Below are 27,953 nucleotides of genomic sequence, written 5' to 3' on the forward strand. Positions count from 1 at the left end.
CTAAGGTTCCTTTTGTAAGGAAAATACATATTTACATGGTAAATATGTGTCGATCAGATTCCTATTGCATCTCTAGGTGAATTTTGTTCCAGGATTCGGGTATAACATCAGTGTTGGGATGTGTATGCTTTACTAGCAGTCGATCAAGAAAAAGATTAACTGTCTTCAGATAGGTTTCAGTAAACTGTCCAGCCTTAAGTAAAAGACGCACAAAAGTGAGTTGTTAAACTTATTGGCAGGGTAAATTAGCCTGCAGTGTTGCTGGTGCCCAAGCCCGCTCGTTTCAAAACAGCCCCTTTGTGGCTGAAATCCAGCAGCAATGCCAGGGCAGCTAGGTATGAATCTGGCAGCCAAGTACCTTGCTGCTGGAAATTAAAAATGTGCTAATGAATGCACCAATGTATAATGGGAGGAGAATTACAATTATGTCAGAGTAAAGATTGCTTCATTTCTATCAAGACAATGCTGCAAGCAACTTGCCTTTACAAGCTAGATTAGTGGGATCAGGAAGAGACAATCGAATAATGTGGGAGAAAGAGGACTCTCCCTGTTTTGATGCCTTCTCTGAACAGGTTTTGTTTTTTCTTTTTTAAAAATCATACAGGAATCAACAGGAATACATTGCGATAGGAAGAGGGGTAATGGTTTTAAAATAGAGGGAGGTAGATTCAAATTAGACATAAGGAAAAATTTTTTTACAATGAAGGTTGTGGAACACTGGAACAGGTTGCCCAGAGGTGGTGGATGCCCCATCCCTGGAAACATTCAAGGCCAGGTTGGATGGGGTTCTGAGCAACCTGATCTAGTCAGGGACGTCCCTGCTCCTTGCAGAGGGGTTGGACCAGATGACCTTTAGAGGTCCCTTCCACCCCAAACCTTTCTCTGATTCTGTCATCACTGCCATTCCCTGGGAGTTTTGTGTATAGGATTGTAAACACTAGATGAACTGGCAGAATGTTCATCTCTACATCCAAGTCCAGTCAGCTATGTCTGGCTTACCTCTGCATATGCACCTGTCAAACAGAGCTGTGAAAAGTTTAAATTTTAAAAGTTTAAATTTTAAAGTTTAAATTGAAAATTATTCACTGCAACCGCTAGAATCAGATTTTCTGTGAAACTACCATAGTCACGTTTTCTGTGAAATCTGAAATGCTCTTAAAGATTATGTCTCCTAATAATGGTGATTTTGGTATCGGAAGAGCATCTGAGTTAGTCATAGTCTGTATGTTAGTCCTTATCATTAACATTAGCAAAAATTGTCATTTTATTAAAAAAAAAATCAATATATACTCTAATAAGGTCCAGTGATAGATACTCTATTGCAGGATCAAGAAACTGCTTTGAATCAGTGTGCTAATGATCTTTTCAGCAGTTATAGTAAGATGTGTATCATCTGAATATGCTGTTTCTCTTGACTGCCTACTCATCTGACCTGAAATAGGAACAGATGATCAGCAGATGGTCTTAATTTTATCAGTTTTTGTCATTCAATATTGATATACAGACTTTTAAGTGCCAAAATTGATTACGCTCTACTACTGCTCCCATTAAAATTTTCTTTTGTTCTCGTTTCTTAATGATTTTTATGATTAAATATCTCATAAATGCATATTTAGTTTTAGGGGTTTATTAGCTTTATCCTTCCAAATTGCTACGTAGCTGTAGCCCACTTTCTATTCTGGTGTGCTGTGGGGCTGGGCCCGGTGGTCACACATGCCCTCTTCTTAGCACAAGAAAAAAATAAAAGCTTAGCACGAGAGAAAAATAAAGTTCAGGAAGATTTTACTGAGAATCCTTTAGTTGAACCCTGCTGTCCCCAAAATAGGAACTGTCTCTGGAAATGAGTGTTTGCAACTTTTTGTAAAAGATCTTCATTTGAAATCATCTGGTAGCCACATTACAACAAAGAGCAGGAAGTGGCTTTTTGCAGGCTTGCTCATCAAGCAGCACGAATCATTGGCATGGGAAACGATGGAGGTCAGAACTGCAGGACCAAAAATGCAGCCATTGTAAGTCACTGGATACAGGCATAGGCAGGTAATAAGGGTGCAGCTCTGTTTTAGGAAATCCCTAAGTTGTTGATTGTCCCTAAGGCAAAGATGAAGGTTACTCCAGGATGCTTTGCAAGATAAACAGACAGCTTGGCAGCTTTGCGCTCTCACCTTCTGCGGTAGGATCCCTCACCTTCTCTTGTTGATGGACCTTTGAAGGCTGTAAAAGCCCCGTGCAGCTGGGATGTGCCCCCTTACTGCTCTGCAGCCTGGTAAAGGGGCTCTGGGTTCTCTGGCAGCAACGCGTCTCTGTGGACACAAGTTACTGAAAGCTGCTTTTTTTTTTTTTCCTGCTGAGTGGTATGTGAAGCAGAAAAGCATAAAATGTGTCTGTGGGTTCTTGCAGTTTTATTATTGTTTAGTGTTTTCTACCACTGTATAAGCAGAACTAATTTCTCAGTGTTTTTTAGGTGGGTTGGGTACAAACTATTGTTTGTGTTTAATTGCAGTCTAAGTTGGAAGCCGTTCTGTACCATTAAATTTAATGGGAGTTCCGTGTGTTTATTGTTCATTTTATTAACAGTAGGCAAACAGATGCTTAAAATGAAGAGACTTCTTGGAGATGAGTGTCTGCACACTGACTTACAAATGCAACATAATTAATTACGTAACCAAATAATTATATGACAGTAAGATGAGGAGAGAGGGAAAAAGGGAAGCAAGCGACTTTTTGGGTAGAATTGGCTTTCGGTGTTTGGCAGTAGCGTAATCAGATGCTTTCAAGCATTTAATTTATAAGCAGTTTACAACTTAAAATCCATTACATTATATGTAATTGTTGTAAAGTTAACAGAGTAGAGCTAGCAGTGTTTTCAGAACTGTTAGTCTACTTTACTGTTATGAGATTTTATCCTTTTAGCCTTGGGCTTTGGCTAGATTACAGAATTAATTAATTTATTTATTTATAGCAAAATATTTAGTTGAACACCTTTTAACAGTTAACAATTGGGAAGCACTCCTCTGAGACTTAATTAACCATATCTACATTCTCACCTACATGCTGCATGTATTTCCTAAATCACTCTTATCTGTTTTTTCCCATCAGCTCCTCAATATACTAGTGATTTTACTGGCTTATTTTAAAGAATGTTAGTCGACTGCGAGGTATTCCTGGTTTGCTAACCTCTCTGGAAAGTTTATGTCTAAATTACTTTGTATTAATTTTTTATAGATATTAGCCCCTTTTGGTTGTTTGACTCATCTTAAATACGGTTTCTGCTGTTCACTTTTGAATGTCTCACATGCTGCCACTTCTGCCATTTTCTCCTGGTAGTTACAGCAGATTTTTCTCTTTTTGTCTTTTAAATGTATCTATTTTAAAGATAGATATTTTATCCTCTCTTTAATAATTTGAGGATGCATCTTTCATATCTTTCTAACATTTCCACACTCACCTAACCTACTGTATTTTGTTGGTTTGCTTGCTCCCTAGATGGTGTCTCAGCTTGAAACCCAAATAGCTAAACTGACCGAAGATTTGGAAGATCAGACCAGACTGTACCAAGAAGCTCTGGAGAGGAGTAGGAAAGCAGAAAAATGTTCTGAGACTTTCCAGAATGAACTGAAACACTTGGAAGAGGAATTACTGTCTGTAAATCTGATGCAAGATGGTTTGAAGCTTGAGAAACAAAAAGTAGTTGCATGAATTATTTTCTTTTGCTTAAAAGTCAGTAAAGAGAGACACAGCTAATTGCATTGCATTGATCAGCTGGAGTATTACTCACAGTAATTCAAGTAATGCAAACTAGCAAAGTCAGGCATCATGTAGGGAGTAGAAATATCTTTTCTTTGAATAACAGTTTTAGTTGGAAAAAGTAGCTAAGATTTTGAGTTCGAAGTCCATTTAATAAGGGGAAAAAAACCAAAACCAAACCAGATTAAAAGAAGTCGAAGTATATCAGAAGTCCTTCAAGGATTCTCTGATCTCAAAGCTTTCTCTGATATTTCCATCTTTCTCTAAAACATCATGTGGTCTGTGGTTTCTCAAGATCTTGCAGGCCTTGATTCTTTTATATCTTTAGACCAGTAAGGCTACCAGGATTTTTTAATTAATTATATGAATGAACACACTGTTAGCCTATAACACATCTGCATACTAAGTTTGAAAAGTGACATAGTACCTGGAAAGCTAAACCAGCCATCCAACACAGCTAAGAAATACAGAGTTGTAGCACATTACCAGGCCAAAATCGATGCTTAGAAAGTTGAATTTGCAAAGAATCAACAACTTGGTGCTGTCTCTTTTGTGTTAGTCTATGATACCATAACTTTTATGAATGAAGCATCCACTACATTGGGAGCAAACCAGAAAATTGAGCTGTTCCTTCACCTCTGCTTCCTCTGTGAAGAACATGTGGTCCTAGTTTCTTAATTTCTCTCTAGATTTTGCTGCAATAAAGAGATTTTTTTGTTGTCATTTTTTTTTTCTGTTAATGAACAATGTTAGTGCTTTCTTCTGCTTCTGCTGTTTTTAACTTTTAGAACCAGAAGCATCATGAAACAAAGAGATTTTTGCTATGTGTTATCGCCTTGGGCTCAAGCAACAGTTATGGAACAGTTTTTTGAGGTCTTTTTTGTGTTTGTTTTTTTTTTCTCCTTTTCTTTGATTTTTCTTGGTAAAGATTATGACCTCCAACAGAAGTGTGGGAAAACAAAGACAAGCATAATTCTTAGTGAGAGCTTTGGATTTTGCAAGAGAGACTAATTGAGACCAGGGAACTAATGCAATTTTTAAAGAGCTAGCAGGGTAGGACTGTATCTGTATGTATTCTCATCAGTAAACCAGATGGACATGCAATTCAAATAGCACCCATGGCATCCCTGGCACCAGTTGTATGTGTTTTAGAGCTCACAGCAGTGGGCAATCACAGCACTTGCAATTAGTTGGGATGTAGCTGTCCTTTCTAACTTCTCCCTGCCAATGCGTGGTCATGTAAAGCTGCAGAGCCACAGATGGGAACTGGAATCGGAAGAAGACACACATCCCTCACGCATTTCTTACTGCAGAGGAGCAAAAAACGATCTGGTCTTGGTAAGAAGATAAACACAGGAGGTCCAGGGATTTATGAACAAAATAAATGTTGACTAAAAATAGAGAAATGGAGAACCTGCAATTGTGTCAGGAGTGTGTACTATAAACAAACCCTTTCACTACATTATTTCTTGTGGATAGTGGGCTTGGCTGTGTATAGTTGTTTGCCAGTGTAGGGGGAATTGCTTTTAAATTCTACTTCAGGACTTTTAATAAAGTTTTATTATTCTCTTACCCACTTTTCCACATCTTACCTTAGTATCTGAAATTTCTGGAGCAACTTAATGAGAAGATGAAGCTGGATAGCCTAGCAGCAGAGGTTGGATTTGATATGAATGTGGATGCAATTCTAGCCCGAGTAGAGCAGTTAGTGAAACTGGAAGGTGATGCAGTGATAGAAAACAAGACTATGGCATATAGCCTAAGAAGGAAGGTAGGCAAAAGACCATACTGTTACTCTTTCTTTCAAAGATAAACATTGTTATGGCTCTATTTCTATAGTGGCTTGCTAGAGGCAGCAGATTGGAGCTTTGTTTATGTACAAGGAATTTAAAAAAACGCCCATTACATAATCAGAAGATAGTAAAAGTTTGCAAACTGTGCAAACAGAATGAATACTAAAACAACTAAAACCACCAGTCAGTTAAATACACGATACTGCTTTTCACAACTTCTTAAATGAACGTATAAAGTTATGTGTGTTTATGTGTCTATACATGTCTGCTTCTTAATACATGTAGAATCATAGAATGGTTAGGGTTGGCAGGGACCTCTAAAGGTCATCTAGTCCAACTCCCCTGCAAAGAGCAGGGACATCTCCAATCAGATCAGGTTGCTCAGAGCCCTGTCCAACCTGGCCTTGAATGTTTCCAGGGATGGGGCATCCATCACCTCTCTGGGCAACCTGTACCAGTGAACATTTATAATATACTTCTGTAAACAACTACTGTTGATATTTAAATCTAAAAGGATCTGCTGAGAAGAGGGGCATCTTACACAAACTCCTCTAGAAACTAGTAGGACACCAGTTATATTTCACCAAGAATTTCAACATTTCCAACAAGAACTGTGCTCCTTTAGGAGCAAATCTATTCAAATTTGGTCAGACATCCTCTGTCATCCTGTGAAAACAGAGCGAAATACTCTGGTTTTAGGCTTATCAGAATGGTTTAGAGGTTAGAATTAGATCTGTTTAAGGTTTAAAACAGCACAGTATTTTTTTCTGGAAGCAACTGCCTCTCTAGCAGGGAGTATAGTATCTATGTTAATATTCCTCAGATGCTCCAGAGTAAAGCCTGGCAGCTCAGCTCAGGTAAACTGAAAACAGGTAGCTCCCTGAGCACCAAAATTACAAAGCTAAGCTACTGGACCTTATATTGGAGCAGTGGATTAAAGCTTTCTTGTTTCTGTATATTGGTTCTCCTTCTTGCCCGTTAGCCTTCATTAACTGATTAAAGATGGAAATAGCTTGAACTACCACCACTGAAACCACTGTATCCTTAACAAATCTCTCTTAATTATTCCATTTGACTAGCATCTTATATTTCAGACGATCTCAGATGTTATGAATTATGCACAAGTATTTATATTCAAATAGTGTGCAGTCTACATGTAAACTAATTCTAAAAGTGCACAAATTTAAGGATGGAGAAGCACAATGAATTGGTAATATAAGAGGTGTTAAGTTAGTGTATATATGTTTTTATACTGCTTTACAGAGTTTTCACGAGAGGAAACTTGCAACACAAGGATTAAATTTGCAAAACAATCTGTGTAGTACTATTGTCTTTCACATATATTTTTTTTTCAAATATCCTTATGTTTGAAAAACTAGTTGAAGACTCAGAAAGAAAAACTTGAAAGCAAAGAGCTTCACATGAACCTTCTGCGGCAGAAAATAACTCAGCTGGAAGAAGAGAAGCAAGAAAGGACCGCCTTAGTTGTGGAGAGGGATGAGGCCAATCTTGCTGTCAGAAAGTTACATAAGATGATAGAGAGGTTACAGAAGCAGCTTGATCTGGCAAGGGAAACAAATACTGATCTCAAAGCCAAGCTGTCTGAAACCAACGAACTTAAGGTAAGTTAAAAGGTTACACTTGTGCTTTTATCCATTTTTCTGTTCTGGTTGGATACAACTGGACTTCGTTTACAATAAATATGTTCATGGAGAACTACTCAAATCCATCTAGGTGGGGAAAGCAAATCTAACATTACAAAGTTTTGGACATTTTGCAATTTGTCTTGATATACTAAGTAGCATCTGTAAAGCACAATGTAAATTTTCTGGCTAGTGTAAGAAAAATGTCATCTATGTATCCCTTTCTTCCCTGTTGATATGGCTGCAATCTTATATTTTCCCGTACATTCCTCACAGAAGATCTATTCTCCTAAGTATGGACAGGGAGAAAAGGTTTTTTTTTTTTTCTGCATAAAACAGGCAGGATGCTAAACTTTCATTGTTCCTGTGTTTTATTACATTGCAGCAGTAATAAATTACTTGCTTTATCTCAGGTGAAAACAAGTAGTTTGTAGTCATTAATAGTTTACCACTGCTGGAAGAAAGGAAGATTGATTTTATGTGAGTTTTTGTCTTGTGGCTGATGGAGTAAAATAGATAATTAGTTGCATGTTCCAACTGAAGGATTTTTACTAGCAAAATATTTGGCAACTCTTTTTCGTACTGTTTTCTCCAGGGGCTAGCAGAGAGTGAACTCTCACTTGTGGGTTTTTATCTGTCCAGTTACCTTTCTTCACAAAACCTGTAGCAAATTAACTGTCTTTGAAACAAAAATATTTTTGTTAATTGAGTTGAAAGTGACCAGTCTGCTTGAATAGCTTTTCAGTTCACATGTACATGTGATTCCACGAGGAACCCAGAAGAAAGCACATTGAAGTGCTTATTTATGATTACTCCTGATTATATTTAGTATTTGTTCAGGTTAGATGAAAAAGTGTGACAAATGTAACATTACTTTGTTATTGCAGATCAAAACTTTGGAGCAGAACAGAACAATAGACGAACTCACTCAGTCTCAAGGCAAATTGGAAAGAATGAAAGAAAAGGCTGAGAAACAACTTACCTCTGTCAAATCAGAGCTTCTTTTAAAGGAGCGTAAAGCTACTGAAGATAAAGAAAAAAACAAAAATATGTTAGAAGCAGTTACCAGTGAGATGAAGGAGCTTAAAAGAACCCTTGCAGAATTAGCAAAAAGGGAGAGACAGGTAGGTGTTATAGGTATTTGGCAAGTGCTAGCTGTCACTTAGAATGTAAGAATGTGGTATAGGTGGAGCACCTGTCCAGCTGTGCTGAAAATATTTGTGAACATTATTAAACAGGGAAATGTTAGCTCACACTTCTGAGCTAGTGTGGCAGTTATGATTCTGAGAGGTAAAGCTATTCTTCAAGTTATACATGTAAGAGAATGAATAATAAATAAAAGCATTGTTTTCTTTGCTCATTGCAAAATAATATACCACCTTTTTGGAAAGGTATAAAAATGCTTTAAAATCCTAGTGTCTTTTTAAGGTATGCTTTTTCCATATATCCTAGGTATAAAACTTACATGTTACCATGTATAGGCCATAAATTCAAAGAATGTTGGAAACAATCAGAGAATTGGAAAAAAACCCAAAAAAACAAACAGCAAAACAAACCAGAGTTAATACTGAATGTAACTACTTTGGATCAAATTGTGATATACAACTTTGTTGATTGTGACATATAACCTTGTTAAAGTTTAGGTAAGAAAAATTTCTGTGGTAACTTGCCTTGGGGAGGGTATAAGGAGTTTGTGGGAAACACATTCATAAATGTATTCCATTCTAATTTCAAAAACTAACGAAGTCTGTATGGAATTGCCCTGCATATTGTGTTTTGTAACATTGTAGCACTTGTTTAAAGTAAGCAATGTGTAATTTTAAACTCCTTGTTCCAACTACTTAGAACTTTGATAGTTTTTCCAGCTAAAATTTTTGTGCTGTATGTTGGCCTTAGCAATGACTCTGGATAAAATTTGAGAATGCTATTTCAAAAAATGAGTCTAGAAAAATACTGTTTTGCTCACACGAAGAAAAAACCAACAACCTAGTGATCTTTCTTCCTGGAAAGCTTTAGCACTGTTCTGTTTTATAATGAAGGTTAGAAATTTGGCAGGAAAATTAATTTCTTCACATGTTTTGTGAGGAAAGAAAGCATCCTGCACACAAAAGAAGGTATAAATTATATTCAGGAAATTATTCCATGCAGTCATACATTGAGTACTTGCTAAAAACACACAAATGTTGAACTTTTACTATCTGAACCCAAGGCATTTCAAGCCACTTGAATACTGTTGCAGTGTTCTTTGGCCAAATTTGAAAAACATGGGGAAAGTGAGGTAAGTGGGCTACAAAGTGCAGAATGCTCAAGCTTTCTGGCTTAGGGAAAGAAAAATATCAACTTACAATTCATGAGCATTCACAATCATCTGCATCACAGGAACGTTTCAAACACGTGCAGGTGGAACTACGCTGCTAAACTGGGAGCAAAGCTGTTTGCAGAACTGATGCCTGATACTTGCGCAGTGCTGATTAGCAGTAAAGGTGTTTTGAGAATATGAGAATTGCCAGTCATATTCATAACATACTTTCCTGTATCTCAACAGTTTACTTAGCTAAAATCTGTCCTTAAAATAAAGTTACTGTTGCTAAATCAGAGAATTAGTTCTAAACTCTATCTAATTAACATGTGAGATTTTTTACCTGACTTCTCCCAAACCATTATCGAAGGAGAACGCCTTCCTTATCCCCAATCCTGAGTAGTAGTTCACCTGCTTTAGACTTGCTTGTTCTTCCTTCTCGGGGAAGATAAATAAGACCAGACTTCTCTCACTGTCTGTAAAAGGAGTGAATGCAGATGTTAAAATACTTCTCTGAGCATATGTGCTTATATTTAACTGAATATAAGCAGAGCTATGTCATCTGTGTCTGTACGCCTGTTAAGAAAACTAGTTGAAACTGAAATTGCCATTATGCAGTGGAGTTGTTGATGTTGCCAGGTTGACCACTTGCATTTGTGTGTTCTCTTCAGGTATACTGTTCTCTTCAGGTATATTCCATGGATATCACTATGTGCAATGCTAAATAACATTGTAATAGTGCATGGCTATTTTCCATGCTATCAAAACTAGAAGTATGTAGAACTGAATTAATGCCAACTAGTTAAGATACTGATTTGTCTTGTGATCGTAAAGAAAGGCAGAATCTACCCAAGTGATGTCAGAAATTAAGATCAGATTGAAAAAAAAATTAAAATTAACTCATAACTGGGATTTACATAGTGTTTCTGGTTGTTCTTTTCTCTTTAGGCTAGTAATTCCTACTAAGTTTAATAGGAAAAATTAGCTTTGGCATTTCTGTGTTTTGTTCCTTTTTTCTTTTTTTTTCCTCTTTTTTTTTCCCCCTCTTTCTCTTTCTTTTTCTTTTTTTTTTCCTCTTTTTTTCCCCTCTTTCTCTTTCTTTTCCTTTTTTTTTCTTCTTTCTTTTTCTTTTTTTTTTCCTTTTTCTCTTTCTTTTTCTTAAGAGACACATAGAATCAAAGCATCTGATTTGTTACAAGTGAAGCCATGTAAGCAGAGTGTAATAACACTGCCAATCTGCTTCAGGATTAACAGTCAGCTCTGGTGATTGTACTGAATAGCAGCAAAGCATGCATGTTCTTGGGTAGACATATAAAACAATTAGAAAAATGGTGTTCAAAGCATTATTAAATCATACTGCAGAGTAAAAACCATAGGGAGGTGAAGCTATATGTGAAGAGTCAAAAAAGTGGAGATTACTAGAATGGATATATAGTGGGGAATTAGCTGATTATATTGAAATTTTACAAGAGTAAATAGTTTTACAGATATCTGTACTGTATTTCCTCTGTCTGTGGACAGAAAGCCTTCCTGATTTCATATATCATTATTGTATATTTCTGAACAGAAATAAATATAAACATAGCCAACATCTGTTTTAATAAGACTGGGTAAAGGATACGCGTAATGACTGATGACAAAAGGATGTTCACAGGGGCAGATAGCACCTGTGTGTGACCACTGCAGTCAACTACAGATTAAAATCTGAATATATTTTATTTTTCTATCAATTTAACTCAAGTCCTTATTTGCAGTAGCATTTGGAGTAAGAATATAAATGTCCATGTTTTGATTGAGTTTTTGATGGTCTTGTTATAAAGATTTTTTTTCAGTTTTAGTTTCCTTTTATTTTTTTCCCCTCCTTTCTATTGGAATAAGACCCTATCTACTTTCCTGTAAGTAGAGGGTGAAAACAAAATGTAGTGTCTGTTTTTTACTTTCACTCCCTGCTGCTAATATTTTGAGTTAATGCTCTAAATTGCATTCATTTCCTCTCTTTTACTTCAGATAATTTTACTCATTGGATGGAAGGTATGCAAAAAATTTATCTTGAGTGCTTACTGCTATAGCAAACCTTTGGGTTTGAGTCTTACTGATATTTGTCTTTTATTATTTCTCTCCTTTACTTCAAAGAGTGACTATCTTAGAAATAGTAACTGCTATCGAAGAAAGCCTTAAAATAGAGTTAGGTGGTACTTCTGTTAGCTTGTAGTATTTCAGAACTGTTGTGTTCTTAATACCTCTGTTGCATTGTTTTTAAAGCTGAAATACATTTATCTTCTAATTTTTTTTAGGTTTTGTATGTTTTAGTGCAAGACTTTTAAAAGTTGTTCCTGATGTACTTACAGCACTGTATCCAGTTAAGAGTCTAAACACACATCTTGCTCCATGTGAGACATGCAAGATCATCCAGCGTTTTTGGAGTGCTTTTGTTTGGAGTTTTTAAAATTCAGATTGATGTTCCCTGGTGGGGCATTTTTGTATCCAAGGGTGATGGTTCTCTTTGTCAGTTTATATGGAGAATTTCTCTTTGTAGTCAACCCTTTTTCTGTATTTTCACCGGACTACAGCTTTGTCTGCACTGTACTTTATATGCCATAATATAATAGTCAGAGAAGTTTTTTTTTTTTTTTTATCTAAGTGTTATTTCATTAAAATGGAAAAATAAATCCTCAAAGTTCACATAAATGAATGGCTTAAAGGATTTCTTTAAGGACTCTGTGTGCTTTCCAGTTTAGGTTATTTGCTGTTGAAAACTATTGAATTCTTAACATATTTATTGTCCATTCAGTATAGTTATGACCTTCTTTTCCCATCAGAAATAAAGAGTAAGATGACTGTGTGTACATTTTAATTTGTATCTGTTCCCTCTGGCAAAATTCTGTTGGATCAATGATCTGTGTCAGTGCAGTAAATTTAATTTGATTGCATTTGATACATGGTTGTAGTGCAGTTTTGTTTACTCACAGCTGCCATAATTAAGTTGAACAGCTTGCAGTATGAGAGCAAGAAATTTGGTGCAAAGCTCAGACCCTAATGTGTTCCCAGGAGATCAGTTGGGTTTGCTGTATACGCATCTTGTAGGGGTTTAATTGCAGGGGGCTGCCTTTGTCTTTTAACATAAAGTCTGCATGGAAACAAATTCCATCTCTGCTGCCCACTCATTCTGTCTGTGATCCAGATGTTTTGAAAAAATCTTTAGCTTCTGCAAAATTGTACTTGCCTAGCACTCTGCCAAAGCCCCATTCAGTGACCTCCCAACTTGGTGTTGAAGAGAATGTATCGGAACTTGGGTGGTTTTGGTGTTTACGTTGTTCCAACATTTTATCCAAGACATTGCACTGCCTTGGTAAGACAGATAGCTGGGACTGAATTCTCAAGTCCTTCTGCCCTATTCTGTCTTGATTTCCATATTTGTTTTTCTGAACTGATGGCAGCTCCTTAGGGTTTGTACTGGGATGAAACAATCCATCTTTGGCAAAGTCTTGGAACTGAGACCTTGCTTTAAGGGTTTTTGCAGCTTGCCTCATAGACGTTATAACTTCTTTAGAGTTCTCTACATTATTCTTGGGGATGGACACATATTACAGGAGTGCGTTTATCTCCTCCTTACCATTAGCCGTCAGCATGATTGGTGCAGTGAGGGTGCTGTCACACCAGAGCACAAGTCTGGCTTCTTGATGGTTTTGATGTTTCTGTGACATTTTGAGTCTCTGTCATGCTTGGGAATGGGGGTCTTGGCATTCAAATAGATAGCAAGATAAACATATTTCCTCAAATAGGAACATTTTCCTCTTTTATTTGTGTGTTGATTATAAGAGATATTAAGGCATTGGTCATTTGGGCTGTGTAATGCATTGACCATTGAAAAGGAATTGAAGTTTGACTTATAATGATCCGTATCATGAGTAGAGAAGAGTAAATCAGCATTCATGTTAAGTTTTCAATCTATTTGCTGGCAGGGTCACTAATAATGACAATTGCTTGTGGATGTCTGTCTGTTTAGAACTGCAGAGAGAAAGCTGGTTTCTTTAGTTTCTTTGACAAATACCCTTCCTATGATACATTTTTATCAGCTATGCACAGAAGAAAAATGAGCATTTCCCAGGCTGCATCTTGAATTTTGGCTGCATCTTGATTCCAAGTCAAAGTCAGACCAAAGGATGTGCCAAACCTCCACCTTTCTTCTAACTTCCTCCTTTCTGCTGTGGTTTCCACAAGAAAATGCAGGGTGGAGGGCAGCAGTGACAGGCAGTGGTCAGGACCTTGAGGTCAGGACCAGCACCTGGCCTACACTGTGGGGTGCACCCACCAGAGTTTCCACTTGTTTGTATAGTTTGCAGTCATCTAGCTGAAGTACAACTCCTCTTCTGTCTTTTGGAACATCCTCTTCCCATCAGTTTTTGCTGTTGAGTCAGCAGGGAAGATATGCCTGTGAAGGATACTAAAGAACACTTGAAACTGTGTTTTCTGCTCAAGATCTGTAGCACCTCAGCTGTTTACTTGTTTTGTTGTTTGATGCGTGCCCCAAAAGGCTATTTCCACCCTCTTCAGCTCTCTGTATTGAACATCCGCAGAAATTCCTGTTTTGCACTGTTAATACAAATGGTTGTGTTTGTATGTATGCATATATGTGTATGTTTCTCCAGGCATCTCCTTTGCTTGATATCTAAGGTATTAGTAAATCCTTTCTGTTTGCTCTTGCAGCTGGCAGACTTCCGAGAGGTGGTCTCGCGGATGCTGGGCCTCAACATTGCCAGCCTGGCTCTTCCTGACTATGAAATCATTACTCGTCTTGAAGGGTTGATTCACGCTCATCAGCACCACTACTTCCCCTGTGTCTGCCTCAAAGATGTGGCAAGGGCAGCAGGAGAACACTCGCAAGGAAACATATGGCTTTTTCACTGAAACAGACGGTTTGTAAGGAGACAGAACAAAGTGAAATTTTCTTTTGTGCTTCCCTACCTGCTAGACATGCCTAGAAAGCAGATATCCATTTCATTTCCCTACTCCACAGATACAGACTTGGGCTGATTCTTAGTGTTTCGGTAGGGAGACCGAGCCAAATGGATAAACTAAAGCCAGCAAACAGAAAATCCCTGGGCAGCATAGTACTTCAGTTATGAGAATGACAGGCAATATGTGACCAATGTATAGCCCTCCAGTTTCACTTCAGAGGCACTGAAGGCATGGGTCACCCAAGGTCAGTTCACAGTTTTGGGAAGTACTTGCTAATAAATGTCAGCTTCAGTGACATTCCTTGTGCTCTACTTCTTGGTGACAGGGAAGAAATAAAGTGGAGGTTGTCCCACTGCTATTCCTCTTCCAAAATGAGACCTCTCTCTGCATTTTTATGCATAAGAACTTTAGCTTCAAGACAGTTAGCTGGAAGTTAAAGGACTATCACAATTTTTGAACAAGGGACTTTTTTTCTTCTGTTCTTTTCCTTAGTCTGCTCTTGTGCCAAAACAAAAAGTTATGCTTTTTCAGCAAAGGCTCTTTCACAGGGTTCAGTCATGTGCCTGGTGTAGATATATTTGGTAAAATTGCATGTTGCCCTTGGTCATGATGCCTTGAAATTTTTTCTTCTATCTGCTGTATTCCTTGGGCAATTAATCCATAGGCCAAATAAGTGGCAATTCTTCTGAGTTAATAAAAAGTTATTTTTAAATGATTATCCATTACAGAGAATAGTTGAACTAATAAAGTCTTTATTTTCAGCAAAGTAATGATGAGGTATCCCAAATCACCTTTTAATCATAAAATCTGCTTGATTTTTTTTTTTTTTAACTGAACAATAAACCTGTTTTAATAGCACACTCAAACATGGTTCTGTATTTTTTAGTTGTCTCTTTCCATTATGTGTTTTATATGTATACATAGAACAGTAGAACACTTACTTATGTCTGACCATTGTGGACTTTCTACAGTATCTCAAGCAAATGATAACCCACTCACTAAAACTGAGCATGCTATTTTGAGAAAAATGAGACTTTTTCAAGTAAGTGTGGTAATTTTGGTGTCTGGCTAGGGACTCAGTGTTATAGATTGCTTTTATTTTACTTGCCTCTGAAGAATCATTTCCAAGTGACTTGTTAGTAAAAACCAAAAAAAAACCACGCAGGCTTTTGCAAAATCAGTCATTTGAGGAGACATGGTAAATCATATATTCTTATCCTCCTGTGACTACCTGGATTAAAATAAATTTCTTTTCTTATTTTATAGTGTAGAAAATTTTTTTTTCAGGTAAAGTTTAATAAATGGAATAAAGGAAAAAGTAATAAATTATATAGACTTAAACTTAGGAAAACACCACAATTTAAAAGTAAAATAAAAGATTGAAATGTAAATATTTTTAGGCATGATATGTTGGTTGGGAATTTAGAGGGTGGAAAAGGATGTCATAATTTTCTAATTCTTTGTGAGATAATACAAGTAGTTTCAGCTTGTGTTTTGCTGGTTCTTTAGGCACTTTTGCTGGAGTTATACTAAACAACAAAACCTGGTTTCTTCATCCACATTAATAAATAATTATACAAAGCGTATTTTACCATATTCTGCAAATTAAATAAACCACATTACAAAATTAGGTCCACTCAGCCCAGATCATACATTCATAACTTTAAGAAATAGTCTCTGAGAGTGCCGTCATAAAGTAAGTATGCATATTTGGCTGTATTTTATGGTTGTGAAATGATTTCCTAATGTCTGCCAGGAGACTTAAAATCTCCTGCCATGCTCAACAGTGCTGTCTCCTGCTGCCCCGTGACCAGCCGTGGCACCCCACAGAAGCCACGAACAAAGTTCTTCAAATTACTTCAGAGGAGGCAGGTTTTCATCTGGAGCTGGTAGCAAAGCTTGACTACTGTCTCGTGTGTTACGCCAATAGAAAGTAGAATAAGGGTTTTCTAATGCCTCTTTTTTAACACAATGGATCTGTATTTTTTTAAACATTAATGCTAATGTTAATCAAGGAATATGACATCTTAGATGACTATTAATATTTCCTGTATTTGCTTTACTTTTGGAAGAGTACAGACATCTTTGTTCATTTAGCCAAAGCAAATACAAAAAAAAAAAAAAAAAAAAGTAAAGAAGTGATTTGACATGAACAAAGTTCAGGTGATTTTTGGCCCATGTAATTTAATTAACCCCAGAATAAAGTTTAAATTGACATGCAATCTTTTTTTAAGGTTTGTTTCATACAGCATTGAACTTAGTCTTCCTTTTGGGAAAAAAAAAAACCAAAACCAGGCTTATGAATGTTTTCAACATGTGTTTCAAACTTTTCCTTCTTTTTTAAACAGGATGTGTTCAACTCAAGACAGATCTGATAGAAGCCTGAAAGTGTATGTAAGGCTGTGTCAACAGACATCCCTCTTTCAGAAGATTATTTTTACTAAGTTTGTTTGTATTAATAAAAGATATGGGACTAAGAGTTTGCTATCTGTTCATAATTACCCTTTTATTGTGGCAAAGGATTCTTGATTTATCAACAGAATACATATTAAAAGTAATTATGTGTGAAATCACATAATGGTACAGTTACAGGGCTGGAATTTTTTTTTCTGCAAATAATAGCTGAACCAGCTCCAAAGAAGACAACTTTATTATTTCAGCTTGGCAGTGTTAAAAAAAGGCAATTGTAGATATTGAAATGAAATAATTCACATGCCATAAACACTGTACTAATAAAATCACAATGCAAATATAAAAATGAGTATTATAACGTTATGAGTGTATTAAAATGTATGCAACGGAATTTTCATCTATGCAGCACGTTGTTGATAATACATTCTTCGAAACACAGGAATTAGCGCAGCATAACCATGATTCCTTAAATAAATTAAGTGCAAAAGCTGAATTAGAATTAGGAAGCATAAAGCCAGATCTCATTGAATTACTCTTTGACTTACGTTGCTCTAGAGTTTATTGTTCCTGTATACAGCAGTTTGTTTGCTTTTCCACATTTTCCTTCTGTGGATGATGTGTGCATCACCCACGTTTTCCTAGGGTGGTTCAGTTACTGGATTTTTTTGCACACTATGATGGTGCAGGGGAGGGCGAATATGGGTGACCCAACTCACAACAGATTTTAAATTAAAAAAAAAAAAAGCAGATGGGGAAATCAGGCACATTTCTAGAGAAAAAGACTACTGGATCATGTATTCTTCTGAACTTTTTCATATGAAATAGAAGTATTTTTTAAGACTACAGATGGTAACCATTTCTCTTGACCATTAAAGAGAAAAAGGAAGAAGAATGGAATAAAATGAAGTGAAATTATCTATTAATTTAGAGAAAAGGGATCTCTGATGTTACGGAAGCACAGAAAACAAAATTAGTTAACTATGTGGAAAATAGGAAAAAAGGATACTTTGCCAGGATAGAAATTGGAAAGAATGTTCAAACATAAGCCTTTTCAAGTGGAAGACCTAGGATTGCTTTGTTCTTCATGTCAAAACACAGCAATGCTGCTTTTTTTTTCTGGAAGAAAAGGAGGATGAGTTTTTTAGACTGTACTCATAATTATGCAGAAACAACTGAGTCAGAAGTAAAAGATCTACAAACCAAGACAATTTGCTTGAACAAAATAGACAACTTTTCTGACAGTTTTAGTGTCGGCTAATGAACCATGAGACAAAGAAGAACACTTCTTTTTAGAAAGCAATAAATAAAAGAGTTATGTTTTCTTATTTTTTTCCTCTGTAATTACTTACACTTTTGGTAAGTAGGCAAAACAAGAAAAAGATGATTGCAGCGTGAGCAAATGGAGTCCAAACTGCTAACTTCCAAGTAGTCCCATGTAGAGAAACCAGCTGTGACAATGTCCCTGGCCAGCCGGGATGCCGTGCTGCTGGTCAGGCCATGCGCTGGGAGCTCTGATTACACAACAAATGTGGTGGTAGCTGTGGGATGCTGGAAGACCCATCCTGCTGCTGCTAGAAAGGCAGCGACACGCCAGCAGCGCTGACTCAGCCCTTTCCTCGGCTGGTCGTGTTTTTTAGGGTGAGGAGAAGTGTGACCACAGCGGCTCTACAGGCTGTGGCGGGGTGTTAAGGGGAGCCTTGTAAAGGGGGCTGCGCATCTGGGCAGAGGGAAGAGTGTCTGCAGTCTGTAACCTGCGCTTCGACTGACGGCCAGGCTCCTCTTGGGCTCCAGCTGGGACAGCGAAGAAGTGAGAAGCACTAACACAAATATTTCAAAGCATTTTGTCTGTGTATCTTTCATACTGCAGTAACAGTGTAAAAGTATGCCATATAAACTATAAAGTAGCAGTATAAATCGATATGGGCAGCCACGCTGACCAGCTTCTTGCACTTGGTAGCGGTCAGAGACAATTAACCCAACAGGCATCCCAAAGGACAAGCAGAAATGTGGCAGGCAGCTCTCAGAGCTTTCTTTGAAGTCATTTGTTGTTTTTTCTTAGCCTCCACATGCTCTGTTAAACTTGCTGTCACTAACAATATCTTTCTCACCCTGATCTTTTGCAGATCGCTTACCTGCAGCAAAATCTCGGTGGCCAGCCCTGTTCTTCATCCAGTGAGGTTTCAAGCCTGTCCTTTGCAGGGAGCCCCGGTGTCAGCCGGGTCGCGTTGGGCTGCTGGAGAAATCTGTCCACGCTCTTGCTCTGCTGCTGCTTTCTGTTCCTCAGCCCGGGCAGCCTCCCCCGGAGCCACGCACCTCACCTCTGGCCAGGGTGCAATCGAACCTTTGCAGCTTTGCGCGGACTTCGGCAGGCACCAAGACGCAGTGTTATGCGGGTTATCCTGCGGGTTATGGTGCAAGAGTCCCTTAGAGCTTTCCTTGGAGATCAGCACAAGTCAGGACTGCTGCGCAGAAAAGTGCTAGACTAGTGCTATTATCACACTAATATTGATGCCTAATCATTTTGATATCATTTGGTATTGCAGACATTTAGAAAAATAATTCTGTGGTGTTACTTCAGCATGTGACACCATTAGCTAGGTCTGGCTGCCGTGGAGAATACGGCTTGAGAACAGTTGAACAGAAGGTAGACAACAGTTCTGGGGAGCGTCCAGCAGGAATGGAGAGATAATGTGACTCACGTAACATTTAGGGATCCAAACCTGAGCATTTATTGATTGCATTTATCTGCCTGAGGGTTTGTGGAAGGAGGTGGGGACAGAGAGTGTTTGAGATGCATTTCACAAAGTCACAGAGTTAAAACGGATTGACTGAAGTGGCTAAAAACATGCTTGAAGATTACTTCCCTTTTTTACTGTTAGCAACCATTCAACTCAACAGTTTGAGACAGCAGGCCATGCAGAGCACGGGAATCATAAAATAATAAATATTTGAAAGGGCAACCAGTAAACAGAGATGAATTTAGACTAATGACCTAAACAGAAAAAAATACGATGGGTTCAGAGTTGTGCAGAATAATTCTCTGGTGATAAATCTTGACTGCAAGGCCTTCTAAAATTCTGACTTGTGGATGAGCTTCAGGATAGAAACAAGAGGAGCTAATTGCTCTTGGGAATCTGCCTGTGATGTAAAGGGAAAAAGGGAAGCTGAAGCAGGAGACAGGGCTGAGGAAGTGCCCGAGGACTGCTGCCCAGCTGGTTTTTGAATCAAGGTGGACAAGTTCCTTTCCCTCTCATGAAGCTGTACAGATGGCAGTGCCTGCACCACAAAGTGACACAGATCCAAAATCCCCCCGGTTAGGATAACATTTTTTTACAACAGCTTTTTTATTCTTAAGCAGTATGATTAAAAATACTTCTAATATAGTTCTCCACAGAGAGAGAAAGTCAAAGAAGAGGTTTTATTTCTCAAAAAATGTTCCCTCTGTGGTTTTCCTAAGAAATTATTGTCTGGTTTGGGAGTTAAGTTTATGTGTGTGTCAGTAGCAGTAGTATCATTGCCTGTAATGCAATGTGATGCTTTGCTTTTATTTACAGGAGGAGTGAAGTCTTCCATGCCAGCTGACAGAATGTATTCATCTGAAAATTCAAGCCAAAATGGTTCAGTCCTGCCTAAGAACAAGACTAATGGAAAACCCATAATTTGCCTATATCTATAAATAAAGATCTGGCAATTTGGAGAAATTCAGGCTAGAGTAAAAAATTTGGAAAGAAACATTTGGAAATATAATTCAATGCTATTTTTTTTTCTAGTTTTGCTTTTAGCTTACAATAAACTGTAATGACATTTCCTTCTATTTGGAAAACTGCAACATGTTTAGAAGGTAGCCTTTTCCATGAAAAAGAGTTATCATGAAGAAAAGTCACTTTTCCCAATTGAAGAATCCTCAACCCTTCCTGTTCCAGTGGTTGGAGAAGGTGTGGAGAAGTAAGAGCATAAAGACTTCGCATTTGACTTGTGGCCGGTGTCTCGGTGAGGCTACCCATCTTCGGCTGAAAGAAAAAATTACTGGTGATTACCACACATCCTTAACAGCATTAATGGTGTAGTTCACACAACATAAAATTACTATTTACACTCCTGTTTTGAAGACAAAAATTTCTCAAATGTCAAATATTTTATTGTTCCATTTCACAAATCCCAGTGCTCTAGTTAACTAGATAGTTCACCTCTGCCACAATCCTGCAAGTTTGCCAGCTATTTAGTTACAAATATGTTTTATGACTTAGAACTTGTATAAATCAGATTCTGCAAAACTCTGTGAACATCACAATTTACATTTTAGAATGTGGAAGAATATGGGGTTTTTATGTATGTTGGCCTTTGTTTCTGTTATAGTTAAATGCCCAAAATACATTTGCAAGCTGGGTTTTTTTTTTTCCAGAGAAAAATGTATTTTTTTTAATAATAAGAGAACATTCCTTTCTGCTCTATGGTCCAAGGCTTCAGTTCGGTGAAGGTTAAGCACCGAAATTTTTATTCTGTGTATAAAAGGAAAGTAAGTACTGTTGCCCACCCACCTTTAGAAAGTTCTTTATAATTTTTGTAGATGAAGCACTAGAATATTATGATTTTATACTTGGTTACATGTAGGACTCTGTATAATTTGTTGAATTTTTTCTCTGGAAAAATTTGGAAATATCGTTCAATGTTATTTTGTTCTAGTTTTGCTTTTAGCTTACAATAAACTGTAATGACATTTCTTTCTAAGACAGATTGTAATTTTCACATCCCCAAAACTGCAGTCTTTTAATGTTAGAAGAATCATTGCTTAAGCTGTTCTGAAAAGTCTCTTACAGATGACCACACACTTTCAGTGGTGAAAAGGGAAGACTTGGAGAATAAATTTCTGAATACAGTACACTTTAAATGAATATTTCACAAAGAAGACTATGCTTGTCTTAGAGTTGTAGTCAGAAGTTAACCCTTCCTTTGGCTCTACCACTCTGCTGTTTCTCAGCTAGGCACAGGTTAATGATCTCATTATTCAAGGTTAAACAGAAAAAGCTTTCTTATGATAGCATTCAGATCTTTTATAAAAATAAGAGTAAAAAATTGCAGCAGCAGCGCAACTGCCCAAGCCTCTACCATTTCTTCTTGGGCTTCGGGAAGCTGGAATTTTGTTCCTGGAGAAGAAGAAAGGTTTACAAGGGACTTGCCAATATTTTCCTTTTAACCACCTTGATTACTTTTTGAGAACCTACTGGGAGAGCAATTCTCTAACTAATGAACACCATGGTAATGTACTCCCTTAATTGGTGCCTGTCCTGTAGACCTTAAGTGCAGGTTTAGTGCCATTACCCATATGTAAATTGAATTAACATTGTGAAGAAAAGTGTCAGGATAGAAAACTAGCACGATGTGGTGAATAGAATATACACAGTGTGCTGTCCACAAAATAATAGTCATACTGGTGATGATAATGCTGGCTTATTTCCAATAAACACCTTTCTTTGCAAATGTTTTAACGATAACTTACTAATAGGTACAAATATAATTAAGCTATATTAAATTTCAGTAAAAGAAATAATTAATAATTACTTGTGATTTATTAATTATTAATAATAAGACTGTGCTCTGACATAGTACTTTCTATGGCAGGATCTTGAAGTGCTGGACAAAGGACTGCTGGCCCATTGTTTCTGTCTTTACAGACAGCGAAACTACAAGAAAGTGAAGTAACTTGCTGAAAAATGCAGCAAAGCACCAGGCGGATGGATCGCTGCATCCTCTGTGCCCTGGTGCCGAGCCACATATCTGCATGGCGCCTGGACCAAATCCTTCACTGCTTTTCCTGGGCTCACACTTCAGCTGCATTCCCTGATGTGAAATTATTACAGAGCACAGATCTTCCTGCAGGCCAGTAAAACCTCAAATTTAACAACTGCTAAAGGAACTACGTTTCCTTCACCGAAACAAGACGTGTTTCTCGATGAAGCACAGGAAAGCAGTTCAAGTCAGGTGCAGTCTGAATGCCATCGCTTAAACTCCAGTCTGTTTTGTAGACTGTGTAGAAAGGGGATTGGAATTGTGCAGGAATAGGATTTAGCAGTTTTGATATTGCTTTCACTCTCCCTCATAAAATATCTGAATAGCATTGTCACAAATACTTGTAAATAATCCTAAACAGAGGCTGTGTATCAATATCAATAGACCCAGAGGAATTAGAAATATAAACAGGAGATATAGTAAAGTCCAGTTTGTTAAAAAAAAAAAAAAAGCAATTTATGCTTCTAAGAGAAGAAAACTAAAACAGGATTCACAGTTTAGTGAAAAGGGGGATTTTGTCACAGGCAAGAAACTGGACCCCAAATGACAGAGAAATATAATTTCTAAAAAAGCCAATATGTGTTGATGAGTTCCATAGCACGTAAACAGTAACTGGGTAAGCATTGGTAAGTGTAAAGAGTCTGCGACACATCTGCAATGAGTACAACCTTATATAAGGAGTTCCAATACGAATGTCAGAAAAAAAGTGACAGGCATTCTTAAATCAGAAAACAGTCTTCAGAAAATTTTGGAAAACTTCATATTTACATGCAGAAGTGCCCTTGAAGGAAGCAGAAGCAAGTTTACATTTCACAGTGGAGTCTACAACCCACATCCAGTAAAGAAGGGGTTAATTCAGGCAACAATTAATGACCAATTAATGAAAATGGACCAAGCAGCCAGGTGTAAAAGATCCAGAAGAGGAGCATGAGGGAATAAAAGGTAAATGCATTTGGACAGGTGAAAGGCAAGGAGACCTGATCTCTGGAGAGAAGGGGAAGATGCTCAGTGATGTCAGGAGGGCATTGCTGGGCTGGGCAGCGCAGGCGAACCTTGCTCCTGCCAGGCCAGTGCTGCTGCAGGACAGGCTGGCAAAGAAGAGAAAAATTCCTGGCACGGGATGGTCTTAACTGGACCAACCTGCTTGTAACCTATGCTAGGGGACTTTGAATTTATATTTAAGGGTAGTCAAAATATCAAAATCCCAGATCTTCTGATTACCTCAGAATATATTTAGTTTTGACTCTCCTGGAAGCTTACCAATAATTCGCCAGCTGGGCATGTTGGTTTTCACCATTCCACAGGAAAACCAACATAATTTTAATATATGAGCTCTGGAAAAAAAAGAAAAACAAAAGGCCCAACATGTTCCACTTAAAGAAGGGGTTACATCTTTCACCCTAAAATACATCTATAAAAAAGAAGAGTTGTAAGAGCCCTGAAGTATCAGCAAGCAGGAGGTAAGAGAAGATGGTTCCTCTAAGAACTGAGGGATGGGTAAGAAGAGTTGGCCTGAGGGATCAGGATGCTGGTGGCATAGAGGTGTGCAGTGAGGGAATGGGACCAGATTCCAAAGTGATAAAGTGATGCTGGTGTGGAAGACCCACCCAAATATAAGAAGCCTCTGCGGGGATATAATGTATATTCCTTATATACATCCAGTCATATGACGGTCATTGATAGACATCAATAGGCCATGATTCCCAGTCAGGAGAGTGTAGTGTGTGGTCAGCCAACAGGATAAGGTGATGTTTGCCATATCTAACTCAGTTTTTGTCAATTCACATGTAAAATCAATCATATGGTGTTTTATTATTCCTGAAATCCAGGTAAAATGCCTACTTGAAACAAATTACATTTTTCAGTAATTTGTGGTGCTTTCATCCTCCCATTGAAGGCAATTAGTTTAGTAATGGTCAATTTTTGTTTCTCTTTAAAAGACTAGTAGTAGAGGAATGGTTACAGCTTGCAGAAAGGTTGGTAAAGAGTGTACTGGTAGGCCAGTAACTACCAGACAGAAAAGGAGGGGTTTGTTTACCAAAATGGTCATTAGGCTGGAAAAATCTGTCACGTGATCGTGTGGTAGTGCCTGCGATCAAGATGTGACAGACCTATCAGTGGGACAGATGTGTACACAGCTGGAGAGAATCTGAACATTCCCGTCGCAAGAAAGGGACAGGAGTAGATGGATTTCAGGTTTTTTTTTCCATCCAGCAGTGCATAATTATGTCTTAGACATCTATCTAAGGTTGGTAATATTTTTAAAAATATAACTAGCTAAAGCTGTATTTTGCCATATTGTTTCTATCCTCAGGTTTGCAGTTAGCAGCTGTAGTTCAGTGTTTTATTTATAGTTATTTTTACAGTCTTACCCATAACAGAGTAACACTTCAGCTTTTTAAGAGCCACAAAACAAGCTGACAAATTAAAAAGGAAGGAAATTTTATTCTAGCAATAATTTAAATTGGCTAGCATGGAATTTCTTATTTAATGGCTTCTAAGTGTTCTTCCCTTTGCTCAGAAATCTGGGTAGTCCAAAATAAGTGAAATACAAACTCCTTTAGATTTTCAGATGGAGTTTCTTTAACATACTACATTATATGAGTACTTGTATGTTTTAGTCTGTTACCTGGTACTAGCAGGAAACTAAAACGAGTACTTACCACAGATGTCCTGTCTTACTGGCTGGGCTAGTGTGAAGAGCTATTGTGAAACAGGAAAACATGCTAATAATATAAGAAATAACATAGAATGATGAATGCCAGTGCATAATACAATTTAGGATTTAGCTGTGTAGGAAAATGCCTGAGCATTCTTTTGCCTGATGCTTTCAGAGACAATCCACACATTTGTGGAAATTTTCAGCTCAAATAAACTGGCTGACAGGTTCAAAGTCGACATGATGCTATTATTTACGAAGAAGGCAGCAGTTGTCAGTGACACAACACAGATTCAAAACAACTGATGGGAAAATATTGACTGTATAAATAAAGAACAGCCAAAAGAATCGGGAGACAAAATGCTACCGCCGTGGTCGCTATCGTGTAGTGAGACTTGGAGGCTGTTGCCTAACAGTCTCGTGCCGTACTCCTGAGGACGCTCAGGCGGTGCTTCAAAAGGCTGCTGAACTAATGCAAGGAGTTGGTCGCTATCACAGAACTAGAGGATTGGCATATTTTACATGATCTATCAACTAGCTGCTTCTTCCACTGCCATTTGGTTTAGATCAGTGCGTGTACCCCTGGGAAGAGCAACATCCTGAAGAGCTGAAGGTGTGCAGGCCCTTGCGTGCAAGGGTATCGGAATTTGCCCTGTTAAGGCCAGGTGAATTTAACCTGGTGAAAACATCAAACTATGTTCTGTATCAATGTAGGCATCAAAAAGAGTTCAGTTGTGGAGTCTCGTTCCTTGCGCTAAGAAAATGCGGGCATTGATGAGAAGAGCCCTGTTATTAGCAGAGTAGAAACTTTGGGTAGCCTGCATTTTTTAGTCCCTGTTGGAAACAGTCCACAGCACTGAGTTCTATTTATAGCTTTCATATAAATTTTCTGAATGCAATTATTGATTTAAATTTACTTTAATTTTATTGTTAGTAATTTGGCTAAATACCGAGATAAAGAAACTTGATTCTAGCAACAACAACAAAAGGGTATTGAACTGAAACAGGGCCTGATATACTGTTGACCAATTAACATTTTTATTTTGGGGCCAAGAAATACACATTTACCTTTAACAGAATGACCGACCAAATGGCTGTCACTTATCCAATCTGATAAAGGTCAACTACTGAAAACCCAGTCTGTCAGTACACAAACTGAAGTGACCTGGGCAGCCACACGCTCATTTGTTGTTTTGAAAGGAAAATACACTATTTTCATAGATGCATCTGTTGCACATCAATTACAAAACCTTTAATGAAATTTCATAGTAGAAATATTAATATCAACTTTCCTAGTGATAGTTTCTGTGCATCAAGGGGTCTTTGGGTATCTTGACAGCCACGAATTTGGTTTAAATAAAATGGCATGGTTTAATCCCCTTAAAATGTTGTTTACTTTTACTTTAGTCAAACGACTCTTCCCAACAGTAAAACTGGCTGAACAAAACTGACAGGAGTGAAAAGGGGATTATGGAGACTGTTCCTAATACAGGCGACTATTTTTTGTAAAGATTTACATTTCAGATTGTGGAATAAAACTTTAACAGCTTTTTATTTACCTAAATTTGGGAAGATTTTAAACTGGTTTAATTCTCTCGGGAGAGCTGGCCTAGCAAACGTCACTGTGTGACCTGCCGCAGCAGAGCCGATCGATACTCGCTCGTGGGTGAGGGAAAGGGCCAGTGCTGGGTGCCACAGGCGGGGTCAGCTGTAGAGTAACTTTCCTACACAAGGAAGTTTGTGCAGGCATAATTCATCAGTATGAAGAAATTCCCTCATGGTCTTGGTTAGGAGTTGATTGATTTATCACCGGCTTGCTTATATCCCTTTTAAGAAAATAATTTTTAAAAAAACATCCTCTAAACACACTTGCCTGCAATACTGTCAGCTGGACACATGTTTGACTCCAGAGTTAGCTCAGCTGGTTGCATCGCCACGCTGACCGAAATATCTCCATGGCACGGCTGCCCCGAGGCAGTACTGGGTGTCTGAAGCATTCCTCATACCAGCATTTCGAGATGCACACAGCTCTTGTTTTTGTAGAAGTTCAAGGAACCCACAGATCTCAGTAAAACCATCCCACAAGCTAGCTGTTCTGTCTTAATAGGTAAAATGATGTGTTTATTCTTTTCACATCCATTTTTCTTTTACGGAGCACCAGAAATGCACGTTCTTTATTTGGAAGAGTGAAGCTGCTTCCCCTGCTAAGCTGCGGGGGTCTTAAGCCAGGTCTTTTGTCCTCTTGCTTTGCACAGCGCTGGCATCTTTTTTCTGCAGTCACTTCTTCCATAAGGATGATGTTTTTTACATCCATGCTCTCCCTTTCAAATAAAAGTGAAAACCACCATCATGATTTTACAAAGATCTTACAGGACTGAAGATTGACTCTGTCTTTAAGGTAGGATACAATAATCTTTTAATAGAGATGAAAATTTAATGTGTGGCCTCACAGAATAAATTACATAAATGCAGTGTGAAAGCACTGCACAAAAATCCCCAGTAATACTGATGAATATGTCTGCTTACATGATTCCTGTAAATAAATATGATTACTGAAAATGCCTGCTAATTCTTCCATTGCTCAAATCATGCCAGTTTCAGCAGCTTGAAAACACAGGGTTTTTTTTGTAGTTTGTTAAATCCTGATTTTATGCTTG

General features: G+C 37.8%; 1 protein-coding gene across 3 annotated transcripts in view; it reads left to right on the forward strand.

Annotated features, from left to right (window-relative positions):
* Window positions 1-15,154, forward strand: part of CCDC170 (coiled-coil domain containing 170) — a 45,758-nt gene extending 30,604 nt beyond the window's left edge. Inside the window, exons 7-11 of one of the 3 annotated variants that reach the window (XM_086745406.1) lie at window positions 3,484-3,684; window positions 5,342-5,515; window positions 6,917-7,159; window positions 8,068-8,304; window positions 14,187-15,154. In XM_086745406.1, the coding sequence (XP_086601532.1) occupies window positions 3,484-3,684; window positions 5,342-5,515; window positions 6,917-7,159; window positions 8,068-8,304; window positions 14,187-14,387 (1,056 nt within the window). In that variant the 3' untranslated portion in view covers window positions 14,388-15,154. The remainder of the gene's footprint in view (window positions 1-3,483; window positions 3,685-5,341; window positions 5,516-6,916; window positions 7,160-8,067; window positions 8,305-14,186) is intronic. The other 2 variants (XM_086745408.1, XM_086745407.1) reach the window with 2 other exon arrangements.
* The last annotated feature ends 12,799 nt before the right edge of the window (window positions 15,155-27,953 follow it).

The sequence above is a fragment of the Chlamydotis macqueenii genome, chromosome 3, assembly GCF_036417535.1.
Source record: "Chlamydotis macqueenii isolate bChlMac1 chromosome 3, bChlMac1.mat, whole genome shotgun sequence".
Taxonomy (NCBI): domain Eukaryota; kingdom Metazoa; phylum Chordata; class Aves; order Otidiformes; family Otididae; genus Chlamydotis; species Chlamydotis macqueenii.